The sequence below is a fragment of the Gopherus evgoodei genome, unplaced genomic scaffold (genome assembly GCF_007399415.2).
Source record: "Gopherus evgoodei ecotype Sinaloan lineage unplaced genomic scaffold, rGopEvg1_v1.p scaffold_32_arrow_ctg1, whole genome shotgun sequence".
NCBI lineage: Eukaryota > Metazoa > Chordata > Testudines > Testudinidae > Gopherus > Gopherus evgoodei.
The window spans coordinates 3364928-3377967 of record NW_022059994.1 but is presented as its reverse complement, the minus strand read 5'-3'; the positions used below and the strand labels follow the sequence as shown (position 1 = coordinate 3377967).

The following is a 13040-nucleotide window of genomic DNA, read 5'->3' as shown; positions in this document are numbered from 1 at the left end:
GGCGGTTGGCTTACAGGGAAGTTGAGTGGACCAAGGGGGTGGGTTTTCATCAAGGAGAAACAAACAGAACTGTCACACTGTATCCTGGCCAGTCATGAAATTGTTTTTCAAGGCTTCTCTGATGTGCAGCACATCCTGCTGTGCTCTTCTAATCGTCCTGGTGTCTGGCTGCACGTAATCGGCGGTCAGGCAATTTGCCTCCACCTCCCACCCACCATAAGCATCTCCCCCTTACTCTCACAGATATTGTGGAGCACACAGGAAGGGAATATTGGTTTTGCTGAGGTCTAACCGAGTCAATAAACTGCACCAACATGCTTTTAAACATCCAAATGCACATTCTACTACCATTCTGCACTTGCTCAACCTAGAGTTGAACTGCTCCTTACTACAGCCCAGGCTCCCTGTGTACGGCTTCATGAGCCATGGCATTAAGGGGTAAGCTGGGTCCCAATAACTATAGGCATTTAAACATCCACAACAGTTATTTTCTGGTCTGGGAAGTAAGTCCCTTCCTGCAGCTGTTTAAACAGACCAGAGTTCCTGAAGTTGCAAGCATCATGTACCTTTTCTGGCCATCCCACGTTGATGTAGGTGAAACATCCCTTATGATCCACCAGTGTTTGCAGCCCCACTGAAAAGTACCCGTTGCAGTTTATGTACTGGCTGACAAGGTGATCCAGTGCCAAGATAGGGATATGCATTCTGTCTATCACCCCACCACAGTTAGGGGATCCCATTGCAGCAAAGCCATCCACTATGACCTGCACATTTCCCAGAGTCACTACCCTTGGTAGAAGCAGCTCAGTCATTGCGTTGGCTACTTGGATCACAGCAGTCCCCACAGTAGATCTGCCCACTCCAAAGAGATTCCCGATTAATGAGTAGCTGTCTGGCATTGCAAGCTTCCAGAGGGCTATCGCCACTCGCTTTTCAACTGTGAGGGCTGCTCTCATCTTGATATTCTTGTACTTCAGGGCAGGGGAAAGCAAGTCAAAAGTTCCATGAAAGTGCTCTTATGCATGCAGAAGTTTTGCAGCCACTGGGAATCATCCCAGACCTGCAACACTATGCGGTCCCACCAGTCTGTGTTTGTTTCCCAGGCCCAGCATTGGCATTCCATGGCATGAGCCTGCCGTATTGCCCACCAGGATATCCAATTGCTGGGACTTGCGCTTTGAGAGAAGTTTGTGTCCATATCCTCATCACTCTCATCTCCACGTTGCCGTCGCCTCCTCACCTGCTTTTGCAGGTTCTGGTTCTGCACATACTGCACAATAATGTATGAGGTGTTTACAATGCTCATCACTGCTGTGTTACCAGATTTACCCATTATTTTGGGGTATGCTCATTTATTCGGGTTACTCTTCTGGGGAAGGGGATTCTGTAATTCTATCAATGTGCTTCTTGTGTCACATGTATTTTCATATGGAGCCTTACTTCTCCCCTCTGCAAGGCCCCTCCCAATGGAGCTGTCCTGCAGGACCTCAGTTCCCTAGGGCTGGGTTACTCCAGCCCCAGAACCGGATGAACACACACCCACCCACCCACACATTAACAGAGCAAGTCTGAGCGGACCGGGTCAATCAGCACTGTCAAGCTGTTACCCTTATGTGTCCCAGATTCAGCATGTCCCTATCCTCACTCTCACATCACAATTGTACCAGCAGTAACCTACTTGATGAGCAAACCCCACTGTATTCTGGGCATTGCAGGGAGCTTTAGCTTAGGTAAGAGAAGTGTTGCTGTAGAGTGAATGGGGGAAGCTAAAAACACAGAAGAGTCAAGTTCAGCAAGAGAGAGAGAAGCAACCAGCTGAACCATAAAAGTTATTTATTGAATAATAGTGATCACTACAAAAGGAGCTTAAACCAACATAACCTACATTATTACAGGTTAATACCTAAGGTAGAAATGAAAATGAAGAGAGAGAGAGAGAGAGAGAGAGAGAGAGAGAGAGAGAAGGGGATCGCATCGCTCGCTGAAGCTTGAACTGGTCGGGCTTCCCAGGTGATACTACCCAAGATCCACAAACCCGGAAATCCTGGACACCCCATCATCTTGGGCATTGGCACTCTCACTGAAGGACTGTCTGGATATGTGGACTCTGTACTCAGACCCTATGCCACCAGCACTCCCAGCTATCTCCGTGACACCACTGATTTCCTGAGGAAACTACAATGCATTGGTGACCTTCCAGAAAACACCATCCTAGCCACCATGGATGTAGAGGCTCTCTACACAAACATCCCACACATAGATGGAATACAAGCTGTCAGGAACAGTATCCCTGATGATGCCACCGCACAACTGGCTGCTCAGCTCTGTGCCTTTATCCTCACACACAACTATTTCAAATTTGATGACAATATATATCTCCAGATCAGCAGCACTGCTATGGGCACCCGCATGGCCCCACAATATGCCAATATTTTTATGGCTGACCTGGAACAACGCTTCCTCAGCTCTCGTCCACTCATGCCCCTTCTCTACCTACGCTACATTGATGACATCTTTGTCATCTGGACCCATGGGAAGGGGACTCCGAAAAAATTCCACCACGATTTCAACAGCTTCCACCCCACCATCAACCTCAGCCTGGACCAATCTACACGGGAGGTCCACTTCCTAGACACCGCGGTGCAAATAAGTGATGGTCACATTACCACCACCCTATACCAAAAACCTACTGACCGCTATGCCTACCTTCATGCCTCCAGCTTCAATCCTGGGCACATCACATGATCCATTGTCTACAGCCAAGCACTGAGGTACAACCGCATCTGCTCTAACCCCTCAGACAGAGACCAACACCTACAAAATCTCCACCAAGCATTCTCAAAACTACAATACCCGCACGAGGAAATAAGGAAACAGATCAACAGAGTCAGACGTGTACCCAGAAGCCTCCTACTCCAAGACAAACCCACGAAAGAAACCAACAGGACTCCACTGGCCATCACATACTGTCCCCAGCTAAAACCTCTCCAATGCATCATCGGGGATCTACAACCCATCCTGGACAATGATCCCACACTTTCACAGGCCTTGGCTGGCAGGCCTGTCCTTGCCCACAGGCAATCTGCCAACCTGAAACATATTCTCACCAGTAACTGCACACCGCACCATAGGAACTCTAGCTCAGGAACCAATCCATGCAACAAACCTCGATGCCAACTCTGCCCACATATCTACACCAGCGACGCCATCACAGGACCTAACCAGATCAGCCACACCATCACCGGTTCATTCACCTGCACATCCACCAATGTAATATACGCCGTCATATGCCAGCAATGCCCCTCTGCTATGTACATTGGCCAAACTGGACAGTCACTACGGAAAAGGATAAAGGGACACAAATCAGATATTAGGAATGGCAATATACAAAAACCTGTAGGAGAACACTTCAACCTCCCTGGCCACACTATAGCAGACCTTAAGGTGGCCATCCTGCAGCAAAAAAACTTCAGGACCAGACTTCAAAGAGAAACTGCTGAGCTTCAGTTCATCTGCAAATTTGACACTATCAGCTCAGGATTAAACAAAGACTGTGAATGGCTTGCCAATTACAAAACCAGTTTCTCCTCCCTTGCTTTTCACACCTCAACTGCTAGAACAGGGCCTCATCCTCCCTGATTGAACTACCTAATTATCTCTAGCTTGCCTGCATATATATACCTGCCCCTGGAAATTTCCACTACCTGCATCTGAGGAAGTGGGTATTCACCCACGAAAGCTCATGCTCCAAAACGTCTCTTAGTCTATAAGGTGCCACAGGATTCTTTGCTGCTTTTACAGGTGATGCTGGTAGCTGAGGGTCCTGTGGGCAGGAGACAGGCATAATCCTCAGCATGATCAGTCAGGAGAATATGGAGTCCCAGTGGAACTGATGCATAGTTTGGAACTAAGTATCAGAAGAACACTGACTGGAGGGTGATTGGGGATTTTCATAGAGAAATTACAATGGTTGAAGGAGAACACTAGATTTGTTTATAGGTAAGCTCATGATTCAAGGGTTTTCTTTAGGTTAGATTAGTGGTCCCCAACCTTTTTGTCTGGCGGGCGCCAGACAAAGGCCCATGGCGGCAGCTGAGCATCCACCGAAATGCCATCCAGTTTCGACGGCATTTCAGTGGCGATGCCGCTCGATGACGCCGCTTGTCAGCGGCAAGCGGCGTCATCGAGAGACATGGCATTTTGGCAGCATTTCAGCGGCTGCTTGACCGCCAGCCAGGATGTGGGCGCATTTAGATGCCCCCGTGAGCGCCATGGGCTAGACAATAGGAGCTGATCATTCTTGGCTATGGGAGGTGTTTTCTTCCAGGGAGCTCACAATGCAACTAGGCTGCTTCACTATTTGGATATCAATTAAGGATTCATTATTAGAATTGGTCTGATAATTGCTGAGCTGGGTGTGGGCAGACATAGGTTCATTAGCATCTAGAGCAGAGATTCCCATGATGCAGTGGTTCCATGTTTTTTCTGGTCCCAGAATTCAGTGTGGTTCTCTGTTCTCCATTCTGTATGTAAATTGAGATGTCTTCCTGTCCCATCTTTCATGCAGTTGAGGCTAGGGGAGTTATGTATGCTCTCCACTCTGTATGCTAATGGAGATGTCTTAATCTTGTCACCCTTGTCAGGAGAGGTCTAGGTGTGTCTCCCAATGCCCTTCACTGCTCTCTGCAAGTTTTTTTCCTCTGATGGGTTCAGGGCCAGTGCAAGGAAGTTTCGTGCCCTAGGCAAAACTTTCACCTTGCACCCCCCCAGTTAACCCCGCCCCCCCCACGGAAGCTAACTCAGCCCCCCATCCGGGGAGCCCCCTCCTACAGCAGCTAACCCCTCTCCCCCGGCAGCTAACCCTGCCTGAGGAGACCTCCTGCGGAAGCTAACCCTGCCTGAGTAGCCCACCCCAACTCACCCCGGCTCCGCCTCCTCCACTGAGCACGTCAGCGCTGCTCTAATTCTCCTTCCCCCCCCCCCCCCCCCGCGTGCAGCTCTGATTGGAGGAGACTTAGAGCTGGGCTGTGTGCTCAACTGAGGAGGCAGAATGGACGTAAGCTAGGGTGGGGAGCAGTTCCCCTGTGCGCCCCCCCCCTCGTTATTGCGGGCAACTCTCCCCGTGCACCGCCCCACACAGCTCACCTCCACCTCCTCGCCTGAGGGGGCTTTTAGGCGCCCCCAACCAGTAGGCGCCCTAGGCGGCCGCCTAGTTTGCCTAAATGATTGCACCGGCCCTGGATGGGTTTTGGTTTAAGCAAAGGCTGGTGCAGGGTGGGTGAGTGTGTCTTTCATGAGTCAGGCTGGATACTGCACCCTGGTTCCCCAAGAACACAGAGGTGTCTGGTATCAGCTGTGGTGATCTGAGTGGGTTCCATGCTTGTGGTGCTATGGCATCTGCATGGGAAATCCAAGGAAAAGAGTGCAAAATGATTGTCTGCCGTTGCTTTCACAGAGGGAGGGGCGACTGATGACATGTACCCAAAGCCACCCGTGACAAATTTTTTGCCCCGTCAGGCATTGGGAGCTCAACCCAGAATTCCAGCGGGCAGCAGAGACTGTGGGAACTGTGGGATAGCTACCCACAGTGCACTGCTCCGAAAGTTGACTCTAGCCACGGTACTGTGGCTGCACTCCACCAATTGACTGTGCTTAGTGGGGACACATGCATTGGACTTTATACGATCTGTTCTGAAAAATCAACTTCTAAAATATTGACCTAATTTCCTAGCGTAGACGTACCCTGAGGGAGTCAGGAGTCCGTCCTGTGTGGGAGCTGGAGCTGCCTGCTAGAGAATGGGAGAGGCAGAGCAGGGGCTTGGGGGAATGGATGGGGGCGGAGGCAGGTTGAGCATCTACCAGCCAGAGTGGAAGTTGGGGCCTATGACAGCAGTGCTGAGCCAGAGGGAGGCTGGAGCAGTCCGAAGCTGGGTGCAGTGAGCAGCTGGGAAAAGCGAGGGGGAAATCTGGGCAGAAGGCCCAGCACAGGGAGATACCCAAAACCAAGGGTCACACAAAATCTGATAACCTCTGCCCACAGGAGAGTTAATCCGGCCCTGCTCACAGAGTGGGGTGACGTGTTTTCCTTTCACCTTTCCCATTTTTCCCATATTTTTAAATTACTTGCTGTTTAATCAATTGTATTTGTTGTGAACTCTATACAGTAGTCAGCGAAGCGTCCAAGGCGAAGAGAGCACCCTGGAGTAGAGACACCCTAGTCTCCTTCCTCAGAGACCACAACAAGATTGCAGGTTAAGTCCCCTCAGGAATCCTTGGTCCAACACCGTCAAAGTCTCAGGGACTAGTCCTTGAGGTCAGGCAGGCTTCTGGGTCAAGGGAGTGGGAGCAACGACTCCGATCCTTCTGCTATTCTATTCCACCAGGGTGGTGTACAAGCCAGGAAAGTTCCCCACAATAGCCCTCCCCGCTTACTTAAATCCATATTTATTGGTTTTTTCAATCCAGGCCTTAAAAACTTCTAAGGAAGGAGATTCCAGCAGCTCCTTGGGGAACGCATTTCAGTGCTTCCCCACCCTCCTAGTGAACCAGTGTTTCCTAATCTTCAACCTAGATCTCCCCCATTGCAATTTGAGACCATTATTCTGGCCAAAAGGCATTACACTCCCCTTCGGGGAATCAAACCCGGTCTCCAAGGTAACAGGCGGGGATACTCACCACTATACTAAGAGAAAGTGGTTTAGAATGGTACTGGGCTAGATGCTCCTGATGGGCCCTTCTGACCTTAGAGCCTGGGAGTGGAACAGGAGCCGGAGCCAGAGATGCTGCAGCGCGACCCCTGCAGCGCTAGGACCCAGGAGCGGCCGGGAGGCGGCTCCGGGGCAGCGAGCGCTGGGCTCCGGCCCGGCAGCAGGAAGTGACTCGCAGCCGCTGCGGTGACTCTGGCTCCCAGGCTCCTGGCGAGATCCCCGAGCCCCGGCGGCTGGTGCTGGGAGCCCGGAGCCCTGGCTGCAGCCGGGAGAGGGGAATCTCCAGCAGGGCCCTTCCCGCTGCTCCCCAGGAGCCTCTCCCAGGGCAGAGCCCCCAGCCCGGCCCGGCCCCTGCCCAGGGGGGCCCCGCTCGGAGGGAAGGTGAGAGAGACCCGCCCCCCCCGGCACCCCCGGGCTGCAGGGGGTGAGGATAAAGAGGTGCAGGAGGTGAGGGCAGGCGGGGGGAGCGGGGTGGGGGCAGGAAGCGGGTGTTGGAGATGGGGGGGCAGGCGGAGGCTCACTGAAGGGAAGATGGGGCGATGCAGGGAGATTCTGTGGATGAGGGGAGCGAGGCTGGAATGGGGGAAGATGTGAGTGGGGGGCACTGCGAGGCAAAGGGGGATGTGGGGAGGCAAAAACCCAGCCCCACAGACCCCCACCTTGCTCCCAGTGTATGTTACTGTCAGACACCCCCGTGCTGGTGGGGTCTGTATCTCATGAGTTTTGGGGTCTGCCCAGGGCCCTGGTCTGATTTCTGGGCAGGATTCACATCTCACCCCACTGGAGTCGCTGCTGCTTTGGGCAGGCAGGGAGTGTGGATGGGTCAATGGGCTCAGCCACTGCCTGCCTGTCCCTGGGGGCTGCTGCAGGAGTCCAGGGCAGCTCATTCTTCAGGTGATGCCACCATACAGCTCTTGCTGTTCCTCAGGGAGAGGAGTTTACACTGCAAAGGGGGGAAATCTCCCAAAGTGGGGGGACAAGGAGCTCTCACCTTCTCCCACCCCCTGAAGCCTCCTGGCTCCTCTGAGCAGGGTGAGGGTGGGATTCTGCTACTCTGACCCTCTCAGAGCTTCCATTTCCTTATTCTTCTTCCCACGTGACTAGGGGGATTGTGGCTGGAGCAGCAGGTAATGACTGGGGGACTCTTGTTTCAGATGCCGGTGACCTTCGAGGATGTGGCTGTGTATTTCACCCAAGGGCAGGGGGCTCTGCTGGACCCCGCTCAGAGAGCCCTCTACAGGGATGTCATGCAGGAGAACTATGAGACGGTGACCTCGCTGGGTAAGGGATTCCTGTCCCCTCAGATACTAGAAGCAGTGGGGTCTGTGTGTCTGAATTAGTTCATGTTCTTACCATGTCAGTTAGATCAGAGGCGAGTGGTTTCCATAAAGCACAGATGCTATGTGAGAGAGACTTGAATCTCCGTGCCCTCTCCAGTGAGACATGGGTGTTAAAACCCAATGGACAAGTTAAACCATCCCCACCGCTCCAGCTTTCAAAGGGGCATAAATCCAGCATTGTCCTGTCTGTGTTGTTCCTCAGCTGCACACACAATCCCTGTTCACCTCCCTCGTTGGGACTAGCTGCAGCCATGCAGATGGCTCTGGGCTGTGAAGGTTTAGAAAGAAGCAGGGGTTTAAATCCAGAGCTGTGTGTGAGTCAGCAAGGCCCCCAGAACACACAGATTCTGGTAACCCCTGGTGAGGGTGCAGTAATAATTCAACTCACCTCCCCAGACAACTTCCTCTATCCATGGGAGGCTCAGTGATCTCTTTCCCATCTTCTTGGATTCCACGTTCCTCCAGCAGAGCACAGGGACAGGTTCCACTCACGGAATGGCCTTTCTGACAAATACTCCGCCAGTGCTCCATGCACCCTGATCTGGTCTGATCTCACCCTCTCTGCAGGATTTCCCATTCCCAAACCTGAGCTGATCACCCAGCTGGAACGAGGAGAAGAGCCGTGGGTGCCCGACCTCCAGGCCTACAAGGACAGAAGGCTTCCAAGATGCATCCATACAGGTGAGGACTGACACTGAAACCATCTAGGGAATGAAGGAAAAAGCTGAGAATCCCCAAATATAGTGTGAGTAAGCACCCTCAGTTCTTCCTCGTTTCAGCCTGGGCAGGGCTGCAGTCATCAGATATAGCTCACACCATTCCACCCAACCTCTTATCTGCAGGAATTTGCTTCCCATCTTTCCTTCCTTGTGAGTGTTTGGGTGGGATGTGGAGGCAGAGTCCAATTGCTCAGTCTTTGTGTTTAGTTTTCCCTTTGTGCTATTCCTCTTTCTCCCCAGCACAATGACTCCTGTCTGGATTGTGTCTCTCCCAGCAGGTGCTGAGCGAGGGAGTGAGAATGAGGAGGGGAATCATCATGAGGAAGTTCCCGGGGAAGTGGAACCGCAAGGGACCTTTGTGGGAAGAGCTGAAGGGTATTTTCCCTGGTGCTTGGAGCAGGCAGAATCCTGGGGAAGTTGGCACAGGTCAGAGAGGCTTCTGGGAAACTATTCAGAGAAGAAAGTGGATGAATCTAGTAATGGTGGAGGAGGAGACGAGGATCCCAGAGCGCAGCAGACAACTGTCAAGGAAGAGGCACCTTGGCACTACCTTCAGTATGGGAAAGGATTCATTGTGAGCTCACAGCTTGTGACACATCAGACAATCCATACTGGAGAGAAACCCCTTCTATGCTTGGACCATGGGGAAAGCTTCAATAAGCTCTCAGATCTTAATAACCATGGGAGAAGCCACACTGGAGAGAAACCGTCTCAATTCCTTGAGTGTGGGAAATATTTCATTTCGAAGACACAAATAATTAGACATCCGTTAAACCACACACGTGAGAGACCCCATAAGTGCTTGGACTGTGGGAAAAGTTTCATAAGAAGGTTACACCTTGTTGAACATCAGGCAATCCACACAGGAGAAAGACCCCACAAGTGCTCGGACTGTGGGAAAAGTTTCAGAAGAAGGTCACACCTTGTTTATCATCAGACAATCCACACAGGAGAGAGACCCCACAAGTGCTTGGACTGTGGGAAAAGTTTCATGAAAAGCACAGACCTTGTTAAACATCAGGCAGTCCACACAAGAAAAGGACCCCAAAAATGCTTGGACTGTGGGGAAGTTTTCGTACAGAAGTCACACCTTGTTCAACATCAGGCAATCCACACAGCAGCGAAACCTCACAAGTGCTTCGACTGTGGTAGAAGTTTCATACAGATGTCACACCTTGTTGAACATCAGGCAATCCACACAGGAGAGAGACCCCACAGGTGTTTGGACTGTGGGAAAAGTTTCATAGAGAGGTCAAATCTTGTTAAACATCAAGCAATCCACACAAAAGAGAGACCCCACAAGTGCTTGGAGTGTGGGAAAAGTTTCATAAGAAAGTCAAACCTTGTTGAACATCAGGCAATCCACACAGGAGAGAGACCCCACAAGTGCTTGGACTGTGGGAAAAGTTTCATAAGAAAGTCACACCTTGTTTATCATCAGACAATCCACACAGGAGAGAGACCCCACAAGTGCTTGGACTGTGGGAAAAGTTTCATGAAAATGTCACAGCTTGGTAAACATCAGGCTTTACACACAGGAAAAAGACCTCACAAGTGCTTGGAGTGTGGGAAAAGTTTTATAGAGAGGTCAAACCTTGTTCAACATCAAGTAATCCACACAGGAAAGAGACCACACAAGTGCTTGGAGTGTGGGAAAAGTTTCAGAAGAAAGTCAAACCTTGTTGAACATCAGGCAATCCACACAGGAGAGAGACCCCACAAGTGCTTGGACTGTGGGAAAAGTTTCATGAGAAGGTCATACCTTGTTCGACATCAGGCAATCCACACGGGAGAGAGACCCCACAAGTGCTTGGACTGTGGAAAAAGTTTCATGAAAAGCTCAGACCTTGTTAAACATCAGGCATTACACACAGGAGAGCGGCCCCACAAGTGCTTGGACTGCAGGAGAAGTTTCATACAGATGTCACACCTTGTTCAACATCAGGCAATCCACACAGGAGAGAGACCCCACAAGTGCTTGGACTGTGGAAAAAGTTTCATAGAAAGGTCAAATCTTGTTAAACATCAAGCAGTTCACACAAAAGAGAGACCCCACAAGTGCTTGGAGTGTGGGAAAAGTTTCATAAGAAAGTCAAATCTTGTTGAACATCAGGCAATTCATACAGGAGAGAGACCCCACAAGTGCTTGGATTGTGGGAAAAGTTTCATAAGGAGGTCACACCTTGTTTATCATCAGACAATCCACACAGGAGAGAGACCCCACAAGTGCTTGGACTGTGGGAAAAGTTTCATGAAAATGTCACACCTTGTTAAACATCAGGCATCCCACAGAGAAGAAAAACCCCCACAAGTGCTTGGTCTGTGGGAAAATTTTCATATTGAGGTCAAACCTTTTCAACATCAGTCAATCCACACGGAAGAGATTCCACAGGTGCTTGGACTGTGGGAAAAGTTTCAAACAGAGGTCAAACCTCATTAAACATGGAAGAATCCCACACAATGTAAACTTCTGTAACACATGGCAAGAAATGGTTAAGCAACTTGCATGTAATTGAAATTCAACTTTTAGAGACAGATTTTAAAAGTTTGTCCACCTTAGATAAGCTAGAGTTTGACATGTAATTGTGTATTTTTAAAGACTTGGAAGAAGAGGACAAGTCATGTCTGAATAACTTAATTGCCTTCTATGAGGAGATAAGTGGGTCTGTGGATGAGGGAAAAGCAGTGGGTGTCTTATTCCTTGACTTTAGCAAAGCTTCTGATATGATCTCCTACAGTATTCTTGCCAGCAAGATAAATAGGGATTGGCTGGATAATTGGACCATAAGGTGGATAGAAAGCTGTCTAGATCATCGGGCTCAACGGGTAGTGATTAATGGCTTCATGTCTAGTTGGCAGCCGATATAAAGTGGAGTGCCTCAAGGTCGGTCCTGGGATCAGTTTTGTTCAGTATCTTCATTAATGATCTGGAGGATGGCGTGGACTGCACCCTCAGCAAGTTTGCAGATGACACTAAACTTGGAGGAGTAGAAGATACGCTGGACGGTAGGGATAGGATACAGAGGGACATAGACAAATTAGAGGATTAGGCTAAAATAAATCTGATGAGGTTCAACAAGGACAAGTGCAGAGTCCTGCACTTAAGACGGAAGAGTCCCATTCACTGCTACAGACTAGGGACCGAATGGCTAGGCAGCAGTTGTGCAGAAAAGGACCTAGTGGTTACAGTGGATGAGAAGCTGAATATGAGTCAACAGTGTGCCCTTGTTGCCAAGAAGGCTAATGGCATTTTGGGCTGTATAAGTAGGGGCTTTGCCAGCAGATAGAGGGACATGATCGTTCCCCTCTCATCGACATTGATGAAGCCTCATCTGGAGTGTTATGTGCAGTTTTGGGCCCCACACTACAAGAAGGATGTGGAAAAATTGGAAAGAGTCCGGCGGTGGGCAACAAAAATGATTAGGGGGCTGAAGCATATGACTTATGAGGAGAGGCTGAGAGAACGGGGTTTGTTTAGTCTATAGAAGAGAAGAAAGAAGGGGGAGTTGGTAGCTGCTTTCAGCTGCCTGAAAGGGGGTTTCAAAGAAGATGGATCTAGACTCTTTTTGGTGGTACCAGATAACAGAACAAGGAGTAATTATCTCATGTTGCAGTGGGGAAAGTTTAGGTTGGATATTAGGAAAAACTTTTTCACTAGGATGGTGGTGAAGCACTGGAATGGATTACGTAGGGTGGTGGTGGAATCTCCTTCCTTAGAGGTTTTTAAGGTCAGGCTTGACAATGCCCTGACTGGGATGATTTAGTTAGTTATTGGTCCTGCTCTGAGCAGGGGATTGGAGTAGATGACCTCCTGAGGTCCCTTCCAACCCTGATATTCTATGATTCTAAGATGGGTAACTATAGTAGTCTATGTTTAGCTATCCAAAGGGTTCCTGTGTTCTGTTAAATGAGGGATCAATAATTCAGCCATTATACCCATCAGCCATGCCACCTGCCCAATTCTATATGAGTCTCATTAAATTCGCTGGGGGTAGGGGCTGAAGGATGGAGGGAATGTTTATAGCTGAAATCATCAAAATGTATTTTGCCAGGTTAGTGTTAATCAGATCAGTTCCGCTCTCCTGCTCGGACATTTTCTCTGGGGATCCCAGAGATGGAAAGGAGCAGCTGTTACTTGGCTACTAATCCCCACGGTAACTCTCTACACTAGCAATTCTCAAACTATAGGCAGAGCCTCCCAAGGGAGGGACAGGAATGTGTCAAGGGAGGCGTGACCTCTGTGTGGTCTTTGTTTGTTTTTTAAAGAGCACTGG

The 13040-nt window shown here is 50.0% G+C and overlaps 3 protein-coding genes across 8 annotated transcripts in view; all 3 read left to right on the top strand.

Annotated features, from left to right (window-relative positions):
• LOC115640730 (zinc finger protein 260-like) overlaps window positions 1-11740 on the top strand; it is a 341512-nt gene extending 329772 nt beyond the window's left edge. For 2 of the 3 annotated variants that reach the window (XM_030543664.1, XM_030543662.1), the window contains one exon: window positions 9042-11740. In XM_030543664.1, coding sequence (XP_030399524.1) covers window positions 9042-11206 — 2165 coding nt within the window. In that variant the 3' untranslated portion in view covers window positions 11207-11740. Of the gene's footprint in view, window positions 1-7950; window positions 7989-8614; window positions 8729-9041 lie in introns of those variants that run through there. The other variant, XM_030543663.1, reaches the window with a different exon arrangement.
• LOC115640751 (zinc finger protein 436-like) overlaps window positions 1-13040 on the top strand; it is a 452700-nt gene that overhangs the window by 334566 nt on the left and 105094 nt on the right. The gene's annotated exons all lie outside the window — the stretch shown is intronic.
• LOC115640827 (zinc finger protein 300-like) overlaps window positions 1-13040 on the top strand; it is a 308757-nt gene that overhangs the window by 271616 nt on the left and 24101 nt on the right. The gene's annotated exons all lie outside the window — the stretch shown is intronic.